General features: G+C 37.6%; 1 protein-coding gene across 2 annotated transcripts in view; it reads left to right on the top strand.

Moving 5' to 3' along the window:
- CDKAL1 (CDKAL1 threonylcarbamoyladenosine tRNA methylthiotransferase) overlaps positions 1 to 27831 on the top strand; it is a 381082-nt gene that overhangs the window by 346323 nt on the left and 6928 nt on the right. For both annotated transcript variants that reach the window (XM_005481774.4, XM_005481775.3), the window contains exons 14-15: positions 6777 to 6860; positions 11122 to 11286. In XM_005481774.4, coding sequence (XP_005481831.2) covers positions 6777 to 6860; positions 11122 to 11286 — 249 coding nt within the window. The remainder of the gene's footprint in view (positions 1 to 6776; positions 6861 to 11121; positions 11287 to 27831) is intronic.

Below are 27831 nucleotides of genomic sequence, written 5' to 3'. Positions count from 1 at the left end.
GTTCCTATTTTGAGATTATATTTTTATTTAGAATTTTTCTGTAGATATTTGCAACAGTTTTATCAGGTTTGTTAGATCATTTGAAAAAGAGAAGGAGGGGGAGGCTTTTGCCAATATTACATTAAGGAACTTTAAGTGCTGATGCTTCCTGATAGTCTCAAATACCAGTTTTGCATGATTTTGTATTGCTGTAGCAACTTCCCCAGCTCTGTGGTCACTCCTCTGTGTAACAGTCAGAATTGGATTTTGCACGTGTGGAAACAGTGTTTCAGAGAGCTCCACAACACAGCGTCTTAGCAACGGGGAAAGCCAGAAAAAAGTCCGTTTCTGACACCTCATCCGTTTTCTGCTGAGGCTGAGGTTATAACAGAAAGATCCATTGAGAGAGACTGCTTTCAGGGGCAATATGTATCTCCCATTTCAGAAAACTTATTTTCCTTTTGTAATATTGTACACAGTCAATGAAATTTGGAAATGTAATATGACAGAGTTGTCAACATTCTACTTCTATTACCTCTTTTCGAGGCAATGAAAAGGAGAGACAAGCAAAATGCAAGCTTACAGAATTTAAAAGGAATCAGATATTTTGAGGACCAATTGTCATTTTTAGGTCACCGCTCACATCTCTGAATATAATTTTCATCTAAGCTGCATGGCAGGGTTTGTATGTGCTGGGAGAAGCTACATTTTCCCAGCAGGAGACCAAATCAAAATGAAGCAGTCAGATGCAGGTGCACAGTAATAGAAAGGATCTATTTACCCTGAAGCGTGAGCAGTGGGCCAAGAAAGCAGAAGCAGTCTTCTTCTATCTCTCACCTCCTTCTCTCCCCACCTTTTCCCTCCCCCATAACTATGCCAACAAATTCATAAGGGGACCAAAGAGAAGGTGTTCACTTGCTGTTAATGAGCTGCAGTGCCTGCTGCCGAAGGTCTAAAGCACTTTTTTGTTATGCTGATTGTGTGCTATTAGAGCTGGCTGTCCTTTAATTTATACCTAATCCTTCCTTCCAGCTTGCACTGCCTCAAGCCAGCCTGGAAAATGGTTGAAAGAGTTTTTTCTGTGGGCATCTGTTGCCTGTGTCCATTCTGAATTTTGAATGATGCTGTGGAAAGAACCGTGTGGCTGAAGAAGCGTGCCTAAAACAAAATTTTAAAAAACCATTTTCCTAGATATTATTTCATAAATTATACTTTTTATGCAATCTTTAAAAAAAATAAATTCTGCAGCTTTGTTTAAAGAAGGACAGTTCAATAATGATGATTTAACAAAGTCAGCTGTATTGGTTGACGGTGAAAAGAGACACCTTGCTGAGCATTGTCTGCTTTTCACTTGGGTTTCCAGAGTTCATTAGTTAAGAGCTGAATTCTTTCCTGTATATGAAAACAAGCACCCAATGCTGTTTCCAAAGCTGAAAAAAACCCGAGCAATATAAGTACAGGAAAAACACTGAGAATTTTGCTTTTGTTGCCGATTAGAGGCATTGTAGGACTGAGACAACATTGTGTAGGTTTGGGAGGAAGAGGTAGGGATACATGAAATCCGTGTATTCAGCTGCTTACTCTGCAGCACTGAAGTGCTCAGGTTCCGTGCTTCTGTCCCCAGGTAAGACATGGGCCAGACATATGCTGTAAAGATTAATCTGACTGATTATTGTATGATGCAAAAGATATGGAACTCTAAATATTCATGTCACTCTGTTGCTGTAGTTCTGTGCAGGGTTATGCACTGAACATAACAAAATAAAAAGGAGGTATGTACCCATCTGGAATTGGACAGCCGTTGTAACATGAGCCTTAGTGAAGTGGCAGCTGTCTGTGCTGTGTGCTAGAAAAGTATATTTATCCCAGCATAAAAATTGTCATGCTCAGGAGCGGAACTATTTTCATGTTACTGCTTTCCAATATCCACATTTAAATCCCAAGCAACTTTGTCGAAAAGCTCTGAGACAAGTCCATGCTTTGTCTCCAAGATTACCTTCAGAAAGGGAAAGATGTATACATTCTAAATTTTTTGAGGAGCAGTGCTGCATAGCAGAACAAAGCAGTACAAAGGAGATTTTGAAAAGAGATGTGTTTTGATATCATCAAAACAGGACCATGTCATAAGTTTCTACAAACTTTGTTGCTTTTTCTGGGAGGTAGTGGCACACTTTGACTTCTTTATCAGGTGGAGAGCACCCATACAATATGTAAACAGAAGACCTAGAGAATGCTTGATTATAATTTTCAAGAAATTTGGCTTCTATTTACAGACGGATTCATGTGATTTTTAAAAAAATAGGTCCAGCAGTTCATTTCTGCTTTATAGTGAAGAATACATAGTCTGCATAATTACTAAAATTTATTCAAAATAATTAGACCGCAACTGAAAAATCGGGAGAGAACTAAACCAAAACTGATGCAGAAGAAACTATCTACATTGCTTTTGCCTAAAATTTGTTATACTTAATAAAGGTCAAATATGTTTACTAGAAATATTCTATACATCAGAATAATCTGCTAGAATATGCACACACATAAATTGTGATGGTGTGTATTTTTTGTTGCTTGTTTTGTGACATATTTAAATAACAAATACAGGAAAGCAGATATTTATGTGGCTTCCAAGCCTTATACTGAGTATGTTCCATGATTATTTGGGTCAGAATCCAAGGCAGCCTCCTTCAAGAGAAATGGAGACATGCATACCAATTTTACTATGAATTGAACTTAGTCTGAGGAAGTGTTTGGCCACTGTCTCTAAATCAGTGGAGTTGCTGCATGGGCAGTGTGCTTCCATGGGAGAATTATAGAAGTACAGTGGTTATTAATTTATATATTTTTAGCCAATCAGCAGCTCTTAAAAAACAAAGCTGATAAAATACAGATAAAAGAACAATAAGGAAACATTGAAAAATATATTATTCCACATGTTCTGGCTGTAGTAAGTAACAAATCCAAACTGTGCAATCATAGTCTTCATTGATGGGAAAAAAAAAATACCTGATTGTGATCACAGCAGGCACCACTGCTGACGTTACGTAGCAATATTCTATCAAAGGATGTAAAAAGGGACAGTCCTTGGCACCCAGACTGTTGCAGAGTTTAAAAATCGGTCTTGCGTTTTATGTGATTCAGTCAGTTTTGGTTTAAAAGAGAAACTTAATTTGACTGCAGCCAAGAAGGATTTTGGACATTTCTTGCTGTTCATTCATTCTATAAAATCAGCCAGCTGGAAAACCTGCTTTTCATGGTTTCCGGTGAAGGAAAAACTGAGTTAAAGAATTATCATGTCAGAATTTCCTGTAGGATAAATGAAAACGAAATAAAAGTTCCTAAATTATTTGATTATTAACTCTGAGGTTTACAAACTTCCTGATAACTGTTGCAGTGCAGGAAGTGATCAGACCAGCAGCAATTGTTGCATGGTTTTTGGTGAAAGCAAATTGCCCTTGAGGAAATTATGTGACCAGTCCAATTTGGCATGGGGGAGATTGCTGGACAAGGGGTTTTTTTGCTATCATTCATAAATATTTTCATAATGTCAGCCATAAAGTGAAAAATAATGCTTCTGTAGGAAACCTTTCCAAATTGAGATGCCAGGGATGAGTTGCCTCAATTCCAGATGCTTTGGCAGAATTGTAGTTCCCTGAGAGCTGGAACTCATGTGTACCTATGGAAGCAGATGAAAGAATAGGAATAAAAATAAGATACTGAACTACTTCTGCTGCTACATGCCTGAAAAAAAAAATCATCAAAGTTATTATAATTATGACTGTTATTAGATATCATGTCTGGTTTCTGCATATTTAAATTCTGTGAGAGGTGAAACTTAGGCACTTAGAGATCCCAGGGGAATAATTGCAGAAATGATGACATATTCCACTTTTTGAACAAATTTCAATACCAAAGCTGCGTTCTGCGTACTTACATTTCTTCTTAATTATACTTGGATGCAGGATAGATAGTAATTTTCTGTCTTACAAATGCATGTAGCCAATTACTCTTGTAGATCATGAATACGCAATGGCCTAACTCATTAAATGGAATTTTCCTCCTCTGTTGTTATGGCACAGGAGTCTGCAAATAGCTGAGAGTTGTATCTCTCTTGGAGCTCAGCCTTGGCCAAGGCTACAGATCCATAACTTCAGCAAGTGGACAATTACTGGCTTTACTTTTCATTCCTTACAGTGCACCATGCTAGTTTTCTGTGTGTCTGTCTGTCTGTCTGTATGCATGTGCTGTAAATTGGTATAGGCTCCTTTGCTCCTCTGAGTTTCTGGTCTTCAATTTAAATGCCGCCATTCTGATCCTATATGATGAATTTAGGATCAGAAATCCTCCCTGATTTCTTCCCATTCCCAAGAAATTCTGAGCCCAGAATCTCTCCCTCTGGCCCACTGAGACATGGAGACCTGACCTCTTTTGGCTCCTGGAAGCAAAGCTGAGAAAAACTGGCAACATCTCTCTGAAGAAACCACAACTTATATCAAATGATCTAACACAGGTGTTCTTTTCTTCTTCCCTCTGATTTTTAAATTTTTTTTCTGCATAATATGCTTACCATTCTGTCATCTCAGAGTATGAAGATACCACATGTAGCCTAGTCTGCCTCACAGGCAGGGTTCATAGCCACGATGAAGGCAGACTGTTATGACCAGAGAGAGCCAGGGAACCACAAGACAACTGAGAAATGAGTTACAGACCCAATATTTCTCTGAGCCAGTTTTGCTAAGTTTTGGTGTCAGTAAATAATAAACAGGATGTGAGGACATGACTTGGTGATTGGCCTTCATGCTTTTCAGTGGTAGCATGTTTGCCCAAGGGTGAATGTTGCTTATCTAACATTCTGCCCTCCTCTTTTTCATAATATTGCAGGACATCTGAGACTTGAGCACTTCAGTGCTACAGCAGATGTTGAGCTGTGATTTTTAAAAGCTGTGGTCTCAAATACTATGGAAGTAACAAAACCTCTTAGTTTAGGGGAAATGTTTTCTGTAATCTTATTACTGAAGTAGTTATCTCAAGTGCCTTATTGACATATTTTGCAAAACTCCTCTGGGGATTTAAGTTTAATGACTGTTTTTTTTGAAAACAATAATGAAATAAACCACCAGTGGTTACACTGGATTTTTACTAAAATTTGAGTATGTTTTATCAGTTGTTATTTGTAGTTTCAGACTTCCCAGAGAATGGAAATTCTAAATCTGTTATAAACAAGTCTTAAACACCTCTTAAAAATATGCAAAAATATACATACTTTCTGCTATTAGAGGTCTGTCACTGGGTTTGGACTTCAAGGGATTTGTCCCCTTCTGCTGTGTACCCCAAAACTTGTGGCTCTGGGGAGTAAAGTCTATCTGCCTTTGGGGAAATGAGCTGGGTGCTTGCTGTTTCCTTTGCTTTCCAGGGTTTACTTTGGAAATGTTCCAGATAAATGCACAAGGAAGGGAAGGCAAGAGTTATTCTGTGAAATCTTTCTTTTCAGCAAGTGGAGAATTATATACGTATCTCGTGTCTATACGTATGTGTGTACATGTATATGCTGTAATGCAGATGTGACATTGCTGCTCCTATTTCTTAAAGTTCTGTTTTCTACAATTAACTGTAAGAGAAAATCCTAATCTTATCTTCTACTGCTTGTACCTTAAAGAATCAAAGCATTATTATCCTCTCTGAATCTTGCAGAGTTCACATGGAACTTATGATGGAGATCTTAAAACTTGTGTGTAACAGCTGCCACTGGGATGTGGTGGGAATCTTTCAGGGAGAGGGGAGGGGAATGTAACTTTGCTCATGGATATTAAAGCTGTGGAGTAAAATGTGAAACCTTCTTGGGTCTCAGAATAGTAATAAAATCAGTGGGTAAATTTAACTTGCTAGACAGTTGTTATTTGCAGAATGCATTTGTCAAATAGTTTGGAAATAATCTAGAGCACATTTAGATGGAAAAAGTAGAGATGGGCTCAGACTAAAAATGTGAGCTAAATGTCCTTCCAGGTTTGCAGACATTAGGCTATACACTTCATCATAAACTCAGTAATGGACAGGACCAGAGGGAGATTTTGAACTTTGGGGAAAGTCAGATTTTGTTCCATATCTGTTTGGTCCTTAAATGCAACTGATTTGTCTTTGAGTCTTCAATTTCATTTTAAAATTGGTGCTTCCCTTGAACAGTGTAAGTGCATTTGGAAGTTGAGGAGTATAATTGAAACACAGATCTTTCCAGACCAGTATTTATTTTGCCTTTAGTATGTTGGGTCTGTAAGTTGTTATAAACTCTTCTTCTTGAGTCTTTTTAATATGCAGTGTTGGCTCCACTGCCATGGAAATTGGTGTGATCTCATGAGTACAGTGAAATGAGCTCACCAAGAGGGAATAAGGAGATGCCCCAGAATTGTAAATTACAAGTGTGACTTTTAAAGAAAAGACACCCTTTTGATGATTGAGTGCAGATTTTTTCATTAGGTGGATGAAAAGGTAATGGACTTTGTTCACATCTTACATTTTTATTTGCTATTTAATAAATAAAAATCAGTTTATATTTCTGAACTGGATTTTCCAGTTTTTCCCCTCATTTTTTTCATTACAGCCCCTCAGTTCTATCCCTCCATTCTTTTAACCCTGTCAGTTTAGACTCTTGTAAGTAGGGTTTTCTCTGCTCCACTTTCTTGCTGATACAGAGGTTCCTCAGAGAATTTGATTATTTCCACTAAGGGCATTTGTTTGTAGCTGAAGTTCTCAGTATAATTCATTGGTTTTGCTTTCTGAGACATCTCTCATCTTCTATTTTCCAGGTTGGTGAGAGGCAGAGAGTTCTGGTAACAGAAGAATCCTTTGACTCCAATTACTACGTTGCTCACAATCCTTTCTATGAGCAGGTACAGTTAAATAAACCAAATAACATATTTTTCTTTTATCTTTGCTTACTGATAATCTCAGCAAAACAGTGTGTCAGGATAAAAAAAAATCTAATAAAGAAATAAGAAGCATTTTCCAGGAAACATGTGACCATCAAGACTTTTTTATGAGATATTTTGTTTTATTATTGTGTTTTAAATATAATTTACCTGAAATTATGTTAAGAAATATACAGTGGATGTTTGAGTGTACAGCATGATTTAAGAAGCTGTTAATTATTTTAGTAATTTTAATTTCAGTGTCCCCAAAGCACTGATTTCTGAATAGTTGAGTCATGACAGTTTGCATACATCTTTCTGAAAAGTGTTTCAGGCAATGTAATTTGAAAAAAAAAAAACCCTAACAATAGAAGGGTCAGAAACTTTTTTAGATAAACACCTCAACATGATATATTGTGTTTCATAGCATCATACAATGGTTTGGGCTGGATGGGGCCCTACTGGCCACCCCTCTTTTGATGCAGCACAGGATACAATTGGCTTTCTGGTCTGCAAGTGCACATTTCTGGCTCATGTCCGGCCTCTCATCTGCCAGCACCCCCAAGTCCTTCCCAGCAGGAAAGTTCCTACTCTCCATGAGTTCTTTTCCCAGTCTGTACTTAAGTCTGGGATTGCCCCAACCTGGCTGCAGCACCTTGCACTTGGACTTGTTCAACCTTATTTTGCTTCTGTGAGTTCACTTCTCAGGCTTCTGTGGGTCCCCCTAAATGGCATGCCTTCCTTCTAGTTTTTGTCATTTGCTTCTGTGTACTTCATGTATATAAGTTCTTGCCACACAAAATCATTATCTTTGAGCTGGGAAGAAAACACACACATCAATTTTCTGAAATTGAAAAAAAGCCAATGACTTGCTTAAGACCAATAAAATTGGCTTTCCTGAATCATCATGATTTTAATGTCCATTTTCTTGGACTAAGCTGTCTACAATTTACTTTTGCTACCATTAGTTGTTTTTTTCTGTGAACCTGGGGAGAATATAGGTGATGGCTGTACTTTCTTCTGGTTTGGGGTTATGTTACAGATTTTATTTATTTGTTTTTCCTTAGTAGTAAGTAACATGGCTGTTCTTGAACTATCTGTTTCTGTTAGATATATGGGTCGCTAATTATTTTTTCCTCACTTTCTTCTTTTTTTTAATTGCATATCCAGTTTCTGTCTAAGTCCTATGTATTGATACTCCTTGATTTTGTAGCTTATCAGTCAGAGTTGAGGAACATGGAGATTAAAAAGAGATTTCTTGGGGCTTTTTTGTCAGTGTTGTTTTATGGAAGTTTAATTAACTAAATGAAAAACAATATGTACAGGAAACAAAGTGTTGATTTTTTGTGTTGTGTTTGTACAGCACCTAATGCAGCTCATGACTGGGACTGGTAAAGAATTCACAAAATACAAATAGTCACGTAGGGACTCATTTTAAATTCTATTAGGGAAGAAATGCTTTTCATTAACGAAATGCAGTTCCTTTCCCTAAAATGTTATGTGTGGTATGTTTCATAAGGATGGTATCTTACTGCTCACCCAGGTAAGCACAAGAATCCATGCTAGTAACTAAAATTAATAGCAGTAATTGAAAACCAGTCTAAAGTCTAAATATCATATTATATATTATTTAAGCTGAAGCTCAGAATCTTGTTCTGTTAACTCAAATAGTTATCAAATGTACTCTGTCTTCACTGACCTCATCTGTACTAAAAGAGTTTGCTATTAAACCCACATCAATACAGCTGTACAGACAGACTTAGTGGTGGAGCTGCAGCTGATATTTGTGAAGGCTTAGGTGATACAGTTTACATTGAACAGAATACTCTAAAGTGACCAAAGAGCACTTTGCCAGATCCATAGCCAGGGTGAGTTTCTGCTGGCTTAACTTAGTTTCTTAGAAATACCATCGAGGGTTTTTTCTTAACAAATACTTCAAAAAATGTGTGCCAAGCCTGGATGCTTGGTTGTTTACGCTATCTCCCAGTTATTTTCACTTAACCTGTTTCTTTTTCTGAAGTTTGGTTTATATTTAGTTCCTTTTTCATGAGGAGATGGAAGATTTACAGAGGTCATGAGCCCAGAATATATTCAGCTACCTAGTTTCCCTTTGATTTAAATTTGCTCAAGATGAGTTACTTGGGAAGAACTGTGATCCAGTCACATTGTAACATTCTCTGCGCATTGCGATCCTGACTTTGTGTTTGCTGAGTCTCAGCTTGCCTGTCTCTGAAAGGCAAAGATTTTTGCCTTTCTTGGAAGATGCCTAGGAAGCTCACAAGATCCTAGGATCTCAAAGTGCTTACAGTCATGAACAGTCATGAGCCTTGAACACCTTGAGCCTTCAGGGAAGAAGGGCAACCACTGGTGGTGATTTCCTCCAAGTGGGACAATCAACAGTAGTGACAGGTGAAAATGGAGAGGCAGTGTTTTGCAAAAAAATGGTCTCCAAATGTGGGTGACACAGATTTTTTTTCTCTGGAAATCCTCTGCACATGTAGGCCTAAAAATTACGCCATTTTAAGTCATTTCAAGCATCAAAGAATCAAGATAAAAAGATAAGATCTTTTCCTTTGAAAAGCTCTCCTCAGCCCTGGTAGGGCCACACCTGGAGTGCTGGGTCCAGTTCTGGGCTCCTCAGTACAAGAGAGACACAGGGCTGCTGGAATGAGTCCAGTGGAGGACAACAAAGATGATCAGGGGACTGAAGCACCTCTCTCATGAGGAGAGGCTGAGGAAGCTGGGCCTGCTCAGCCCCAAGGAGAGGCAACTGAGAGGGAACCTCATCAATGTCCCTAAGCATCTGAAGGGAGGGTGTCAGAGGGTGTTTCCAGGCTATTCCTCAGTGGTGCCAGTGGTAGGACAAGAGGCAATGGAACTGATGCTTGGGAAATTCCCCCTGAACATGAGTATTGAATTTGCAGGCAACCCAACTATAGGAGAGAGAATGATGATGCATCTGACTTCATCTTATCAGAAGGCTAATTAATTATTTTATTATACTAATACTATACTGTATTACATTACATCTAAACTGAATCTGCCAAGCACTCAACTCGGCACACAACTGCACACAGCTGCACAGAATTCTCGTGACTGTCAGCTGACAGTCCCGACACACACACACTCTTGGCCCTGATAGGCCAAGGAAACAAAACACCATCACTTTGGATAAACAATCTCCATTTGCATTCTACTTTTGCACAAACAGAGGCACAGCAAATAAGATAAGAATTGTGTTTTCTTTCTCTGATGTTCAGAGAATGTGAAGCCCAGAAATATTCTTGGGAAGAATTGTGTCTTGCTTTTCTCTGTGAAGACAAATGTGGGGCTGCACATGAGGAAGAACTTCTTTACTGTGTGGGTCACCATGCACTGGGACAAATTGCCCAGAGGGTGTGGAGTCTCCCTCACTGGAGAGGGAGACTCTGCTTGAACATGGAGATTGGATCAGATGACTCCTCTGAGGTCCCTTCCAATCTGATCCACTCTAGGATTCTGTGTGTGGATAAGCTTCAAGTAATTGTTATTAAATAAGTCCCCATGATTCAATTTTTCATTGTAAACAGTGTAAAAAACGTGATTTCATCAAGAAATTATTCCGCCTTTCTTTTTCATCTGCTTACCTATTTTGGAGCCATTTAAAGTCCATTTATTCTTCCATTCCAAAAAATGTTGCTCCTGTGTTTTGGGCTCTTTCTTTTTTTAAATGCATGACCTAGGAACATCTGTTTAGTGCTTTTATGTGAAGTGGGACGGTCTGATATCATGGTTGTGCGAATTCAGGAAAGAGTGGCATTAGTTGCTGACCCAAGAAACAGTCATCTATTTTTACAGGCATTCATTGTCAATCATGCATCTCAGCTGCAAAGGACAGAGATAAAAATGGGACGCTTTACAGCAGTCTGTTAGAATTGTGTAGTACAAATGTCCTTGGGAACTGTTTGGGTCTGGATTCCAAAGCTGCAGTTCAGGCCCAACTTTCTCATCAATCAAAAAACATGACTTCAGGAATTAGTTGGAGTTGAAAAGAGCTGAGCTAACACTGCAAAGCTCTTGTAGAATGCAGGCTGGAGGTCTTACTGGTCAAGTGTGCCAGGGCTGTAGTGTACACTGGTGACTAAAATGTTTAAGTTTTAGGATTTTCTCTGATGTTTATCAAAAATCTGTTTTCTGAATGGGTACTAGAGACTCTAATGTTCCTTGCAGTATTTAGTAACTATATCTTTATTTTATTTGAAAGGTTCTTGTGCCAAAGGATCCTCTGTTAATGGGTAAGATGGTAGAAGTGAATATTTATGAAGCTGGGAAACATTTTATGAAGGGGCAGCCAGTATCAGATGCCAGAGTTCATACTGCATCCATCAGCAGACCGTTAGCAAAAGGAGAAGTTTCTGGTTTAACAGAGGTGAGTAAAAGACATTTTCTGCTTTACTACACTGGCAAATCCACAGCTGTTCAAGCAAAATGATTCCATGCTATGTATCTGTTATCATTTTATAGTTCCCATTTATATATGCATGAAGCTTTAATCTTTTCTGACAGATTGAAATCTGAATTCAAAATATATTTTTGCTGATGCTCGAAGCTTTACTTTGCTGACTATAAAGGCAATAATGCATTTGTTTCTTGTTTCTAGATGCAAGATGGGTAAAGAACATACTAGAATTGAAAAGATTAAACACCAGTAATTATATAATTCAATATATTTCAGTTTAATGGATTGAGGAATTAGTTTAATATTTTTTACAAAGCTGTTCTAAAAAAATATGTATTGATTACATATCTGTTAAAACAGGTCTAAACACTATTCAGAAATTCAAAATTAATTGATGGGTAGAGGTGCAGAATATATTTACAATATATTTTGGAAAAAGGTCAACATCTGATTTAGGCATGTAAAAAAAATGAAACTCTTTTAAAAAGAGATCTGATTCTTATTTTACAGCTCAGTAGATATGGCTGTTAGCCAAGTATTCTCATACATTTCATGGAGCTCTAGTTGTAAAAACTGATGGAGTGTGAAATGAAAATGTGTATCACATTTCTAAGCATCATTTGATGTCCTTTCTCCAGCACTGTTGTTAAGATCTCTAACAAATATGTAGCACATGGGAGAAGGATAATTGGCAGTTTATCAGCCACCTTACTGCTTTTACAGTAAATTGCTGATAAGTATGATAAGTATTAAAGTATATACATGTCCTTGTTTATGTTCTAAGTAGTCCCATTTAAAATACATCATCAAGGCATACCTGAGGTGACCAGTATTAAGCTCCTTGGTCTCTTGAATAAGCCTGGCTGTGGAAACACAGAGCAGCAATAATGCACTCCCTGTAATGCACCTACTGTAATGTGTTCAGCAGATCATGACACTTGGGCACAAACACATTACTAAGCTCCCCATTAATATCGCTTGTGTGTATGTGTATATTGGCCTGATAAGGGTCTGTAAGAGATAAAAAACAGCCAAAACCTTCAAATTGTCTGGTTGGACTATGTGGCTATTTAAGCACAGCTGATTTTTTCATCTGAATGTTTTTTTTTTTTTAAATAATCTGCTGGAACAGAACCAAGACTGTCATTAAACTGACTATGTGCTGCCAGAAGCTTGTAGATGGGAACAAGCAAGCAGACTTGACTGAATTTTTTAATGTTAAAATGAGAGGTAAAAATATTACAATCAAGGATACTGATAATTTCCATAGGGACTCATTGAGATATGTACCTGGAACAAGTACCTGGAATCCCCCCATAAATGGCTGCAGCAAGCAAATGATAAGGCAAATTGCTTTTCATGACATTTATGGTTACCAGTGCTCCTTCAAGGGAGTATTTTATGTATGATTGGGCCACTGGAAATGTTGGGAACTTTTGTGTAATGGAAGAAAATAGAATCTCAGTATTTCAGTAGATGGAACAGCTTCAGTACATAGAGGTGCAGCTGAAAGCTTTTAATTACACTTGGCCAATGCATAATATATAGAACATGAACTGAAATTCTTAGTGGGAAGTTCATTCTGAAAAGTCATACATATAAATAGAAGCTCAGGAACTTTCTTTAGGTTTTCAGGAAAAAGAAAAGTCAGTTTGCCACAAAAGTTACCTTGGGTTTCTGACTGGCTGCAAGATGCAATTTGGGTTGCTCTGTTTGGTTGGGCTGCTGGGAAACACTTCCTGCTGCGTGTGCTCAAGACACATAGTTCCAATGAAAGATGCTTTGAGCAAGATAAAAGGGGCTTATACGAGGGTCATGTGAGCCTTTTGTAGCTTGTTACATGCATGGATGGCAGGTTGGGGAAAGATGAAGGAGGCAACTCAGAACTGATGAATTCAGATTTCCCTAAAGTAGCAAATATCTTGGATCTTTAACAAGATCCCAAGAGTCTCCAGTAGGTTTTCTGCAGCTTGAAGAACTAAAATCTTGGATAAATTTTCCACTGTGCACACATGTGAGCAAGAATTAAGGTCTGCTCATTATTAATAGTGTTTTCATTAACTTATATAGGACACAGTAAAAGGTGTTTCAAAATCCATCACAACTCTACTTCTCTCTAATGAGAAATGCTCACAGAAAAAGTGAAATCTTTTGAAACTGTAGTTTTTAAGGAAATTAATCAATTGAGAGCATCATCATGTGAGGATGTCAAAGCAAGTCATAAACTCATCTTAAGAAGGTACTTCTAGAGATGCTGTGAGGAAAAGTACCTCCAAAGAATCAAAGCTTATCTGCAGTTGTGTGCTCTCTTTCTCATCTGATACATTACCCTCAATATTTTTTTTCTGACAAATTCAGAGTGAGCACCAAAAGCAACATGTGTGTCTGAAGGAACAGTTGTAGACCTTTTTTTTTACCTTTTGGCTGCATGACTCTGGCAGGAAATTGGTCCAAAGAAATAAAAGAAGTAGGTCGCCAACTGGAGTCAACAGATTTGACTGAAAAAGAGGGACTGCAAAATGCAAAAACACAAAGGACAGTTTAGAGTGTCCATAAAATATTCACACATTGTATGTCTGTGACAAGTAAGGAGGGAAATATATATAGAATTAATTCAGAGTATTTCTAGCATTTCATGCTTTTTCAGTGTATGACGAACACAGCTAATACGTATATCCATTAATGTACTAATTATGTAGAATGTCTTACAGTTATTAGACTCTTTAAGGAAAAAACTGTAACCAAGTAGATGGTGGAAGATCTTGACATTCAATAATGTTAGGCTCTGTGGCAGAATTTGGGATGGGAAAGACAAAAGAGTCTTGGAGTCAGCACATAGGGTTAAAAAGCTGTCAGAGCAATCAGACTTAGTGATTGTTGTGGAGATACTAAATAGTAAAATGCACAAGATTTGCCAGGATTTTTTTTTAACTTCAGCATGAATTTTGTTATCAAAGCCACTGAAAAAGGAGTGATTTCTTCAAGTGGCACAGTTTTACAGGATGGCTATTTGGGAGGGCAAGCACATTTAGAAATTTTGGTTGACAGATCTACTGTAGACTTACTTGGGTTTAAAATGGACAGTTGCTGATTCAGTAAGAGAACCATGTTTAGAAGGCATACATTGCAGAGGAGATATAGGTGAAAGTTGAAGTCAATAAAGCATGAACACCTGTAGAGGCAGTTTTGAATTTGGTTCTAGTAAATCTAAGATAGGATATATGTCAGCTGGACATTAAAAAGTAGTGACAATAACCTTAAAATGAACATTCCAACAAAACAAACCTGTCACGAGTTACTAACTGCTATTACAAATATCAGTGAATAAGTATTTCAAAGCTCTGATCAAGATTTAGTTGTCTTAAGTTTCACAACAACAAAAAGAAGAAGCAAATGCCGTAGATGTTACATCCTTTCATTGAGGTAGGCTTGAAGCATTAGGAGTGCACTTCAGCATTTTGAGATTCAGAAAGCAATTTAGCATGTTTTCTATGTTCCTAAGCACTCTGGTAAACTTGTCTTTTAGGATTTGGAGGTAGGTTTGCAATGCATATACTGTTGAGTATGTTATCTTTGGATAATATTTTTGAAAAATCAGCAGTGTGTGTCAACAGTCTAAATGTAATATAATTTAGAAAAAAAAACAATTTTAATATTTGTATTAGTTTTATTTGGCCATATTTAGGGATCTTGACTGTTTCTCAACATCATAAAGTACCTAATAAATGTATCCTGTTTACAGACAAATGTTTGCCCAAAACTAATCATTGAAAAAAAGTAAGAATCTGCAAGAATATGATCTCTTGTTAGAACTAGAAATAGAGTATGTTATGCTTCTGTACTCCAAAAATAATTCTGGTTGTTTACATATGTTCTGTGGCTAGAGGAAAAAAATACTGCAAGATGAGAAATATACGAAGAAAAGACCAAAGGGCTGAGGGATAAAAATAAAAGGCTGGCTACCTGCCAGAGTTGCAATGCATTGCCAGAATCAAAGCCCCATAAGTCTGAGGGCCTTTGGTGGGAAGTTTTAATCAGATGGAAAATAAAGGCAAGAGGAAAAAAATAATAATTTTAACAGGCTGTTTAATCCCCAGTCATGATTATTTTATGTTCATAGTTCATGTTTCTATAATGCCTCTATGACTGACTTTTTTTTCAAACAAATACAGGCACATCTTTCAGTTTTCTGTTTTCCATTGGTTTCTCTGATTATATTCTCCATGTCTAACACTTCCTCTGTGAATGGCATCTGCTGGGAGCCACCATTTCCAATGTTGTCTTTTGTGAGTCTGGGATCTTGGTGCACAACTCTGTGGTTCCTAGGCCTTGGAAATACCCACAGTTGGCCTTTTAAGCTAATAGCTATACAAGTCATTGGGCTCTTTGGAGGAAATGAGGAGTGAGCCACTGATTTTCAGTTAGCAGCCAATTATTTTGGTCATTCTGCTTTTTTCTGTTCTCTCTCCCGTCCTCCCTGCAGTTTTAGCTGCAGTAGGTTATTGTGGCATTGTGTTTCTGGATACTAATGAAGATTTATGTTACTGGTCTTACAGTGAGCCACAAATATTTTCTAGTTACATGAGCAAAAACATCACCCAGCCTTTTTTTAAGATGTTAAGAAACAGGAAAGATGCATATATCAAACACTTCTTTATAGCCTGCCAGCAAGAAAATTCAACTGAGCATAGCTTAAAGGAAACTCTCTGATCTCAGGTAGAAAGGGTGCTTCACTTGCAGGCAAAATAAAATGGAGAAGGGGGAAGAAAGTATCTTCTGCTGGAACAGAAATGAAAGAAATCATGTCAGAATTAAGATCTCTCTATTTGAAACTTCCTTCAAGGACTTGGAAGGAAATGTGGAAGATGTGCGTTAATTAATAAGCATAGTTTTTACATGTGCTGGAGTTTCAAAGTGCTGGAAAATTTGGTTCCTGAACAGGAACTAGAGATTAGAGATTTAGGGCAAAAAGAGAATGAGGAAGCAAATCTTAGATCAAAAAATGGCATTTAGGTGTGAGTAGAGGAATCTTTCATAAAATTTCAGAAACTGTAGAAAGTATGAGAAATGCTAATGAAAGACTGGAATTTCCAAAGAAAGATAAACTAATATAGAATATAAAACCTTTTACCTCTCTCAGAAAATTACTTTGCAAAGGGATCTTTTTATCACAAAGTCCAAGAAAGGGCAATATGAGAAATGTAAGAGAAACACACTGGCAAAAAGAGGAACATTTTTGGTGTAAAATCATTTTCAAATAATTCTTTATGAAAACATGATGCATTACTTGATCCTCTTGCATTCTTAGGAACATCCCTTTGCTTAGGAACATCCCTTAGCTCTGTTGAACTCTCTCCCACTTTCTGTTACCTTTTTTGTGACACTAAGCTGAGTGGTGCAGTTGTCTCACCTGAAGGATGGAATGCCAATCTCATGATATTTAACAAGACTAAGTGCAAGGAGCTGGAGGGCAATCCCTGGTATGAACACAGGCTGAGGAATGAACAGATGGAGAGCAGCCCTGCCAAGAAGGACTTGGGATTGCTGGTGGGTGAGAGGCTGGACATGACCTGGCAATGTGCACTTGCAGCCCAGAAGGCCAACCTCATCCTGGGCTGCATCAAAAGCAGAGCGGCCAGCAGGGAGAGGGAGGGGATTCTGTCCCTCTCTTCTGGTGAGACCCCACCGACAGTGCTGCATCCAGCTCTGGGGTCCCCAGCACAGGAAGGACATGGACCTGTTGGAGAAAGTGCAGAGGAAGCCACCAAGATTATCAGAGGGATGGAGCACCTCTCCTATGAGGAAGGACTGGGAGAATTGGGTTTGTTTAGCCTGGAAAGGAGGAAACTTTGGGTTAACCTAATTGTGGCCTTTCAGTGTCTGAAGGAAATCTGCAACAAAGATGGAGAGGGACTTTTTACATGAGCAGATAGTGAGAGGACAAGGGGGAATGCATTCAAACTGAAAGGGTGTAGGTTTAGATTACATATTCAGAAAAAAATCTGTACTGTGAGGGAATGAGGCACTGGAACAGGTTGCCCAGAGAATCAGTGGATGTCCCAACTCTAAAAGTGTTCAAGGTCAGGTCGGATGGAGCTTTGAGCAACCTGGTTTAGTGGAAGATGTCCCTGCCCATGGCAGGGGAATTGGAAACAGATGATCTTTAAGGTCCCTCCCAACATAAACCATTCTATGATTCTATGATTCTCTGAAAGAACTGATTGTAGGGCTAAGTGCACAAGTACTTAGTGCTTTTGCATGTATTAATCTGTTTTGTTTAATGTGTTCCTTGTATTCCCTGCTGGTTGTAAATAGAGGTCATAAAAGTTGGTGTAAAATCCTTCTTAATTAATCTTTTTTTCTTACATTTTCTTCAGTTCTTTCATGAAAGTTACTGTCAGGTTTGTCTAATAAGAGCGATATTTCCTTTTGAAGAGCAGAGCTCAATGCCACCTCTGGATGTTTTATAAAAGGACCTTTGAAAGTCTCATTTTTTCCTGAAAATTTCCATGTGCTCGTTCTTAGATGCTGATTTTCGTGATCTACACATTATCTGCATGCTGTATTGGCTTTGTTCATTTGGGGAATTGAGTTGACTTGAATTTTTCTTCTGCTCGGAGGCCCATTTCTTGGCTTAAAATTTGAAACTTACAGTCAAGTCTTTTGTATGGGCAGAGTAAATTTTTCTTGCTGGGTTTACATAAGCACTGGCTCGAATCGCATGTAGTGTTGGGGAATTTTAATCAATGCTCATCTCTAGGAACATACTTAGCCAATGGCTGTGACAAACACTGGAGACGTAAGTCAGCCACCTTGGGTCATGGGTATGGGCTAGGTGACTTCTTTGTTTCCAGCCTTATCTGCTGTAATTCAGTGAATGTTCTAATCTAGCCATTTGATGACTCCCAAACTGGAACAGAAGGGAGTGCAAGTGTGTTGATCCAACACATTTCTCTGCCCTGCTTAAAGGGCTAAAATACAGAGAGGTGATTTAAGGCAGAAAGTCCAAGAGCCAGCCTAAGACCTTCACCTAGTAGTTTTGTCCTGGTGTCTTTAATTTAATGGGCATGTTGAGTTTCTGCCCCTCCCTCTGGCAGGGCTGAATTTCAACTACAGTGATCAAAGCTCAGCTGAAACAACACATATTACATAGCCCCTTTTCAAACAAATGCTCACCACAGTCCGTTTCAGGTGAAAAAAATTGAACATTAATTTATGTACTTTTCATTTCCTCAACAGACAGTGTTATTTTGCTGAATGTCACTGTTTAATCACTTAAAATACATAATTATGTTAATCCTGTGCACTTCATGCAATAAATGGAAATAGTAATGGCTGGGAGGATTCAACTCAAAGTCATTTTCTGGAGAATAAGCAAAGGTTAAACAGAAATGTTCTACCCCCACTGCCTCCAGAAGTAGAACTCTAAGTGCTAAAATTGTTCTGCCATTTTTGTGTATTATTTCTAGTCCTCAACCTGCTGATGCTGCACTACAAGATCAGTGAGTGCGTTCTGCTCTCTGTTGGCATAGGGAAATGTGTAGCCATGCTAATTTTAACTACTTGACACTCCCTGTAATATTTAGGATATCCTTTTAAAATATTTTTTCTTTTTCATCAGATCTCTAACAAACAGACTCTTCAGGAAAAATTAAATAGCATTTCGTTTTGGTAATCCTTTATTATTTAATATACCAATGTTCAGTAAGTTTTAATTGGTTTTCAGGAGAAAAGTATAGCAGCCACAACTTTTCTCAGTTTTTATGTTGTTTTGGAAGTCATCTACATCCAGTCCACAGAAATCATTATAGGTCTGAATTTTATACCTCTCCAGCAAAGATAGGTGGAGGATATTCAGCCCATGTGTACATTTTATCTCTGTTTGCAGTACTTAGTCATCCCTTTTCTTTTTATTAGTACTCCTTAGACCACCAAAAAAAGCACACTTAGGCAGTATTTCTCTCTCCATTCCTGCCCTATCTCTCCTTTCCCTATGAGAATACACAGTCAGAGGTATCAGATATTTATGTCTTGAGTGGATGGTATTTCTCTGTTCCTTCTTTATTGAAGCTGTAATTAAATTAGTCTTTCTACATCAATACTTGAAGGGAACAGCACAAAAAAAGGCACATGTAGCTCATGATACAGCTTTCCCCATCACCAAATGAGAGGTCAGTAGGTTTGAAGTTACACACACAAAGTTCTGGAATGTTGAACATCTGCCTCTTAGAAATGTATTTATTGCCAAAACCATTGAAGTGAGATGATTCATTACCTTTGAGATTGTTTTGAAGGGCAATAAAAATTACAGTCATGACATTAAGCTATTTTTTTAACTAAAAACTGTTTTAAAAGTGTAGCTCATTTAAAAAAAAAATTACCAAATCATGTTAAAGGTAAACTGCCATGTTCTGTATCCTTTAATATTATTACATGTTCAAAATCTTTATTAGATTCTGAGTAGATGAATGGGTTTCTAATAGTCTAATAATCATCCTTTGTGTTCTTGCTTATTCCCTTTATGATAATGAGAATTGCTAAGGTATACATATCTTTTGAAAGTAACTTTTTTATTTTATTCTGCCAAATCTATTGAAAAACCTTCGAACTGCTCTGCAATGTTAGGATTAATTATAGTAGTGAGTTATAGTAGGATATCCAGATACATTTATAATCATAATTTTCCAGTCAAACTTTTATAATACTTGGACATAGTGATTTATGTTTGTGCTTTTAATATACTTATAAGAGATTTATTAGAGATTGGAGATGTTTGTTTTTAATTTTGTGGTGTCGATGGTAATAAGATAAGGAGAAAGCATAAGAAAAAGAGGAAAGGCTTTTCAGTAAGAGAAAGAAACACATTTTGTATGGTTTTGACACTATTAAATTATATTTGGGGAAGATGTCTGCATATAAAAATTCAAAGGCACTTTTTCAGGGGCTATGTCTTTGAAATGAAATTGCAGTTGAGTAATAAGTTCTATTTGATGGCTACATTGGAGAAAAAGTATCTTAAAATATTCAAATACCATCCTTCAGTGAATTGAATGTGAACTTCACAGCCTTAAATTTAGTCCACTGAGGATATGCTCCTAACTGGCCTAGAATATCCAAAGAACTTACTGTGACTGTCAAACACATTAGAATGACTGTGTGCTCAGAGACAGTCCACAGAACGTTATAGCATCTAAGCAAGCTTAGAGGCTGCTGCTTATTCCAAGGTCACACACAGTAACTTTGTGCAGGCTGTATTCCATATCAAGTTTAACATTCCCTCCAGATCTTTTATCATGCCATAAGCTATTAAAGTGTGTTGTTGCAGTTTTACTGGACCAAACAACAAGAGAAATAAACCCTTGCCCTCCTACTACAATCTCTCCCACTAAGATATTTTTGAAGGGGTCTTCTCAAACTACAAGGGTAATAATCACTGTAAAAAATTGCATTTTCCCCTTAAGGAACTTGGCTCAGGGCCTTTGAGTTTTCACAGGATCTGACTCCTAAACTGAGCTTTAGGATCAGTTCTTATTTTTAGCAAGTTCCAAAGCAAGCTGTTCCTGTGGGCTTTATCAAAGACCATTAAATAAAAGAAACACAAAAATTACTGATTATTTAAGTACTTTGTTAAAGACAGCTTTACTTGTGGTTAGTGCACAGTGCACCAATCTTTGATAACCTTTCTCTTACTGCTTCCCATTGTGTATTTAAATTACTTGTAGAGTTCCCTCATCTACAATTTATTATTTCAGACCTTAGAACTCTTCTTAAAAATGCAAAAGTATTTTCTACTGATTTATTATAATGCCAGCTATTCTAGCTAGAAGTTACAAATGGGTCTGTTGTAATGGTCTGATCCAGCAGTGGGATGAGGGGATTCTGGATTGAAAGATCTAGTGAGGTTAGCATAAAAGTTTATGGTGGTGGTGTGGTAGGGTTAGTGTAGATATCCCATATATGCTCCCACTAAGGTAAAATTGGTAAAATCCCATATATGTTCCCACTAAGGTAAAACTGGTGCTACATCTGTTTGTAGGGTCCTTTAGGTGTTAAACCTTTCTTTTTCATCACAACATATTCCATAGCTTGTTCATCTTTTTCACGGGGAGTTGACTCAAAGCACATTCACAGGTTGGCATCAGAAACAGTTCATGTTTTGAGGTTCCAAAAAAGTCAGAGGGCTTCAAGCACAGCTTTTCTGTGCTTGAAACTCAAGCCCATGGGATGCTAAAATTCCAGCATATTTACTTTCATTTCTTTTCCTCAAGTCAGGACCATAACTCAGACTTGGGTAATAATAAAATCATGATCTAGGACATATTTCTTCCATTCTAGATATTATAAAAAACTGGAATTATGATGAGGAAAATATATGTACTGCAGTGGTGTTTCAGCTTTTAATCACTAAGGTAACAAGCACTGGCATGAAGTAATTTTTAATTAGGATACATTAGTATAAAATCAAACCCAGAGCTATTCTACACATTCATTAATGCCACCATGGTATGAAAGAAATAATATGGATTTTTCTCATTCTTTATTGTGGAAAAGCACTAACAAGTCATTTATAAATTAGAAAGATACATGTAAAAATGTTTATAAATATTTTTCTGGAAGAAATGTAGATTTTTAGTTGTTCTTGGTGATGGAAATCACACAGAATAATTAAAAATCACACAGAATAATTAAGGACCGAAGACAGACCATTTTTGACGTAGATAGCTCATCAGCCCATAAGAAAATAGTTAATCCCAACTTTCTATCTCAACTTAATTCAGCAAGTGAGTGTTGATTTTACTGTTCTATCAGTATCTTCTTTATGACATGGTTTGTTGGGGTTTTTTTTTGCCTTTTTACCTGGTCTTACTAGTAGAAACACTGTTTTGTGGGACTTGGCCTGTAAAGTGTAAAGAAGCCCACACATGTGTGAGCACGTTGTCTTTATTCCTGAAATGGCCGGCCCCTGGTGTGGGACAACCTAAAGAGTTGAGCTGGCTCATTTGGTGTTATCCAATACCCTCTTTTCCAGGGGCTGCCAGGTCAGTGTCATGTATGTGTGGCATGTGGAGCAGGAGAGCTCGTAGCTATTAATTGCATGATGCATTTCTGTCTCGCCAGGAGATTGGCAAGGCATGGCAGTCCAGGCTCTTGGTAGACCCAGGTGACCTCTCAGAAAGGTTTGACCACCCAAGTGCTACAACCTGAGACGGATGTGTGATTGATAAATAGTGTAAGGAATGAAACCTGACTGGCTTAGAGAGCCAGATGTCAAATGCAAAACAAAAAGAAAAAGCCCCATGGAAATTACTGTTATTTTTCTTTAGTCTGAATATAATCAGGGGGTCCTTGACACAGTTTTGTCTGAGAAAATTATTCACTAAATGTCTTGGCTTTCAAATTGATAGATTCTTCTTCATACCTATACATATATCTGTACTGTGGCAGAAATTGCACAAATGCTCCATTTTGGATTGGAGTGGCTTGGAAATGTTTGTGAAAGTACTTTTGATGGAACAAAAATGTGTAGACAGTACACTCAAGCTCTTTTTGTCAAAAAAAATCACATTGCTACAAAAGCTACCTATGCATAATATCAACCAGATGGATTTCTGGTCCTGAGGAAAGGGTCCTGTTATCAGGACTAGAGGATTTTTTCTTTAACTCTCATCCTTGTTTTGACATGACTTCACATCTGATTGTTAAGTGATTTCAGTCAGTGTGACTGTGATTTATCTTATCCGTATGGAAACTATTTCGCAATTCTCACATACAAAATCTCTGATAAGTGCAGATAACATAATTATCATACAAAAAGGACAGCTGTGAATATCCATTTCTGACACAGATAGTTTTTTTCAAAATACAAGACTTTAATTTGATGAAATGATGGAAGTAGTGCTTAGAATGACAGGAATTCTTTTCCTTTCTTAGCTCATGTGTCTCTTGTCCAAAGAAATGTTAGTTCATTATTTTTTTCAGTGAGGAGTGCTTAAGATTCTGTAGCATAATCAGATTTTGTCACAGAACCACAGGGGAAAGCCAGATGTGCAGCTCTTAAGAGCTGGAAAGGAATGAATTATACTTGGGGGAGTATCTTGTGTGATAAAAGAAAACTGTTGTGGTGCTGTTGTGCTTTAGTATGGAGACATGAAAGATCTTAAAATCCAAACCCATGAATTTGTTAAAGACTACATTAAGCCCCACAGCTGTCATCCTGTGGGCTTGTATTTCTCACCCCTGTAGACACCTGGTATATGTTTGCAACTTTCATGTCATCCTCTGTTTTATTTGTGTTTATCTCACTTTTTTGTAACTTCTTCTCCTGGTTTGTGTAAGTACTGCATGTGATTTTGTAGTTTCAGGAGTACAGGCTGGTCAGCAGCATGGTGGCATAAAACAGATTATTGAGGCTGTGGTCTGGCCTTTCCCTCAGCAGAAGCAATGATTTAATTTGGGTGAGGGTTTTTTTACCAGCCCTTGGTGATCTACCACTGTTGAAGTGAGTAGGTTCAAAAGTTACTAGGACAGGCAGAGATATTGAAATGATGTGGAGGACACCACCAGGAGTCAATTGCTGTCAATAGTTGTATTCACCTAGAGACAAAAGCAATGGCAAAACACAAGAGAAAACTGTATTAAAATATTATGGGCTGTATTCTCACAGACTAGTAGCCTTTTCTAAACAAAGGAAAGTTTAACAATCCTCATTTCTGTGTAAATGCCAGCTGTACTGTGTTTCAGTCTTATGATCATGAAGTATTTTCACACATGTCCATGTGCAATTTTTTTGTGCACAGAACTGAGGCTATTCCTTTAGTATCAGAATCTTTTAGGTTGGAAAAGACCTTACAGATCATCAAGTGCAATCATTAACCCAGCACTGCCAAGCTCGCCACTAAACCATGGCCCCATGTGCCGCATCCACACAGCTTCTAAATACCTCTGGGACAGCGACTCAGCCACTTCCCTGGGCAACCTGTTGCAATGCTTGACAACCTTTTGGGTAAAAAAAATTTTCCTAGTGTCCAGTTAATTAAGCTACTGTTAGATATTTTTCCTCTGCATTGTTTGTCATGTAATATTGGTGTTGTTACATGCCTTTTAAACCTCTCTTTCAAGGGAGTTACTTATTTCTTTCTAACCTTTCCTGTGACCTCCATAACTACATTTCTGAGTGCTTAAGAAACAGTTATAAGTTTATATTTACATTATCCTCCTGAAATGTAGCTTTTGTCTTCCCATTTCACTGATAAAGATGAAGCAGATGTTTAAAGTGTCTCCTGGAAGGTTAGTCTGGAGAACAGATTTAATGGTGGCCAGTTCAAGATGCTTGGAAATAGATACTTAAAATTATTAAAATTTTGTATCATGAATTCAAGCAAGCTGCAGTGTTGACTTTTCAGCATTTAAGACAACTCCAGGGGGTGATATTTCAGAGAAAAAGAAGAAATTAGTATTTTTTATTTAATGGGTAATTCCAGAAGAACTAAATTTCTCCTCATGAGCTAATCCTCAGAATTATCAGATACAACCTGATAGAGCACACTGTGTAACACCCATGTGGAATAAGACTGAGGTCCAGTGGGTACAAATGGTCAGTATTTGAGCATGACAGGGTGCAAGTCCCTGCTCAGGCACTCCAGTCCTGTACAACTGCAGAAGTTTGGTCAGACCACCCTCTGAATGATACGAAGTCTCTCCCCAGGGTAGATATTTGTTCCAGCCTGCAGATTGGATACTTAAGGCCCTTTGATGTCTTAGACAGAGTGCCAAGGTGCTATCATGATTATCTAGCATAAAATACACTGCAAGCCAAGAAAGGTTTTTCTCATGTAATCTTTCTTGTGGGGAAGGGCTGATGAATCATTTGTGGCGACCGGGGATAGAGAGATTGTGTTAGAGCAGTTAGGCTTGCTAATCACAGAAAGTAACCATTGTTTGATGTTTCCATGAGAGAGCCCTCCATTAACTGCAGCTGAACTTGACTGAGTGTGAAATTAAAAAGGAGACACAGATTTCCAGACACTCCCTCAGGTGCTCAAAAGTATGCTAACTGGCACTGTGGGAGACCTCCTAAAACAGCTAAAGATACTTAAAGGAAAGGGGCCACAGACAATGTGAAAAGAAAACCTTTGTATTATCACTGAACCCACAAAGTTGATCAAGATCAGTCACACTGTATTAACTGTTAAATTTTAGGCTTACATGAAATGCTTCTTTCTGCCAAGGTCTGGTTCCAGCTGTGCTTGGTGAGCATCTGCACTCCCAGGAACTGGAGGTGTTTAATCCTAGGCAGAAAAGTCTGTGAAAATAAATGTAAGAGAAATTGTCAGGAGCCTGCATATTAAGGCATTGCCTAGCTTTAAGAAAATTATTTTAAAACTTCAACTTGACAGACTTAAAAGATTTTACAGATTTTTACGTTGGCTTCTGCTGGCAGCTGGAATCTGAATTGTAGAAACCCAATTGCTGATTTGCATTGTGGCACTGGAGGCACTTCAATCTTCTTTATTTTTTTTCTCTCCCTGTAAAATGAGGGAGGAATATAGATCCCACAGATACCTACTGGAATGAAATTTGAAACTCTGGAACCTAGTATCATTGCAAAGTATTTAAAATGCTCTTTTTAAACAATGTTTATTACCCATGACATTGAAGTGTAAGAAGGGCTGTATCCTTTGTCTCTGAGGTTGTTGTATTATATAAGTCTCTGTGGAACATTCCATTTTAATGCTTGGTTCTGTAGGAAGAAATGAAAACACCATAAATTCAGGATTATGACATATTCTAGGATTAAGGGGGAGGCTTTAGCCAAGAATATGTACATATATCAGTTTATTCTACTCTGCTGTATGTGAAAGATCTTTGAAATCTCCTGATTTTGAGAGACAATGTCCCTTGAGTAAAACCAGTATTACTCATTTCACTGTTGACATGTGAATATCATTCAGTTATATTGGTGGTTCTTGTGACATAAATATACATTTTCAGATCTAGCTATTCATTTTCTGGGATACTCTTTCTGATGGAAACCTTTTGTGTCTTTGCCTGTAGCTACCATTGACCTCCACATAATTGTCACTGTTGTTTCAAGATTTAAAAGGGAAGCAAAGAGGTGATGGTCTCTGAAAGCTTGTGCTGTAAAAAAAACCATATCATATTTCATTTAATATTCTCACTTGTAGAGCAGACTTTGAACATTCACATGTTGTCTCTCTTTCATCATCCAACAAAATAAACTGGGAAAATTGTTGTATTATAAGCAAAACTTTAAAATTCTTATTTTAAAAAACATCACACCCCCCCCCCAAAAAAAAAAAATCTTAGTGATCTTTTGAAGAAGGAGCAAGCTGGAATTCTATGGAATGGTATCTAATAATACAGGCTGTGATAAAAAATGGTATCTAGTGTTACTACAAGTTAATGTACATCCTGTAATTCACTGTAATGTATTTTCAAAGCCATGAAGCCTGTGCTAGTGATCTCTAGGAAACAGATTTTTCTGTTAGCCAGCTAATTACCAGATAAGTGCCCAGAGCAAGTACCTGCCATCTCCTTCATAAAACTGTCCTGAGCACAGGGAGATAAATAGTGACAGAACCCCATCCTGAATTTGTCCGCATTGTGCTGCTATGTTCATTCTTCATTTCAAGTCATTGCTTGGATGATTTTTGAAATGCAAACATTTTCTGTTTAGAAGACCTCTCAGTTCTCTTGTGGTTGCAAGTGCTGGCTGGAATGTTGGCTGTCATGTCCTTTGATTCTGTCATAGTGATTGACACCCCACACACCTCATTGCAAAAAAATTAAGCTCAGAACCCAGGCATCACACTTTTTTAAAGATTTTGTGTCTGACCTTGAATGACAGGTTATTTTGACAGTGCATTGTTTGTGTGGTGGAACGATACTGAGTCACTAAGTTTAAGAGCAGCACAAAATACAAATATGTAAAAAGAGATTCAAGTCCTGGCTGGAAGCATTTATAGGTAAATATGAAGAAACAGAGTAAAACAAGTGGGTATAATGAAAAACAGCACAAGATTGTGTTTTAAACATTTTGGAGGTGTTTTTTGGCTTGTGTTTTCTCAATTGTTTGTTTCTCTTGTTTTTGTTTCTTTTGTTAGTTGAGCTTTTTGGTTGTTTTATTCCTGCTCAAAGTGTACATCACAAAGGAAGTTATTTAATAAGCCCCAGTTGCTCAGCCTTCTGTCTAGCATCTAAGTGCTTTTTGAATTTTGAGAGCTGATTGAGGGAATAATGTGAAAGACTGGGGGAGGAAAAAGAAGTAGGAAGGCAAGGGCCTAGCCTTAGGTAAGAACATGGAAGAGAGCAGAGAGATGTCTGCCAAGAAAAACAGCAATGCAGCCATACAGTAATGGTGGGAATTTACTGAGAGAAAATTAATTCATTTTATACTCTTAAATAGGAATATTAAAATTTGAATTAAGTGTAGGAGGAGGATGTTCCAGATGTGTTTCTATATGACATGACAAATTTATGTTCCTTGTGGCATCT

Source organism: Zonotrichia albicollis, chromosome 1, assembly GCF_047830755.1.
Source record: "Zonotrichia albicollis isolate bZonAlb1 chromosome 1, bZonAlb1.hap1, whole genome shotgun sequence".
Taxonomy (NCBI): domain Eukaryota; kingdom Metazoa; phylum Chordata; class Aves; order Passeriformes; family Passerellidae; genus Zonotrichia; species Zonotrichia albicollis.
The sequence above is the reverse complement of the archived record's forward strand: the minus strand, read 5'-3'. Positions and strand labels throughout refer to the sequence as shown.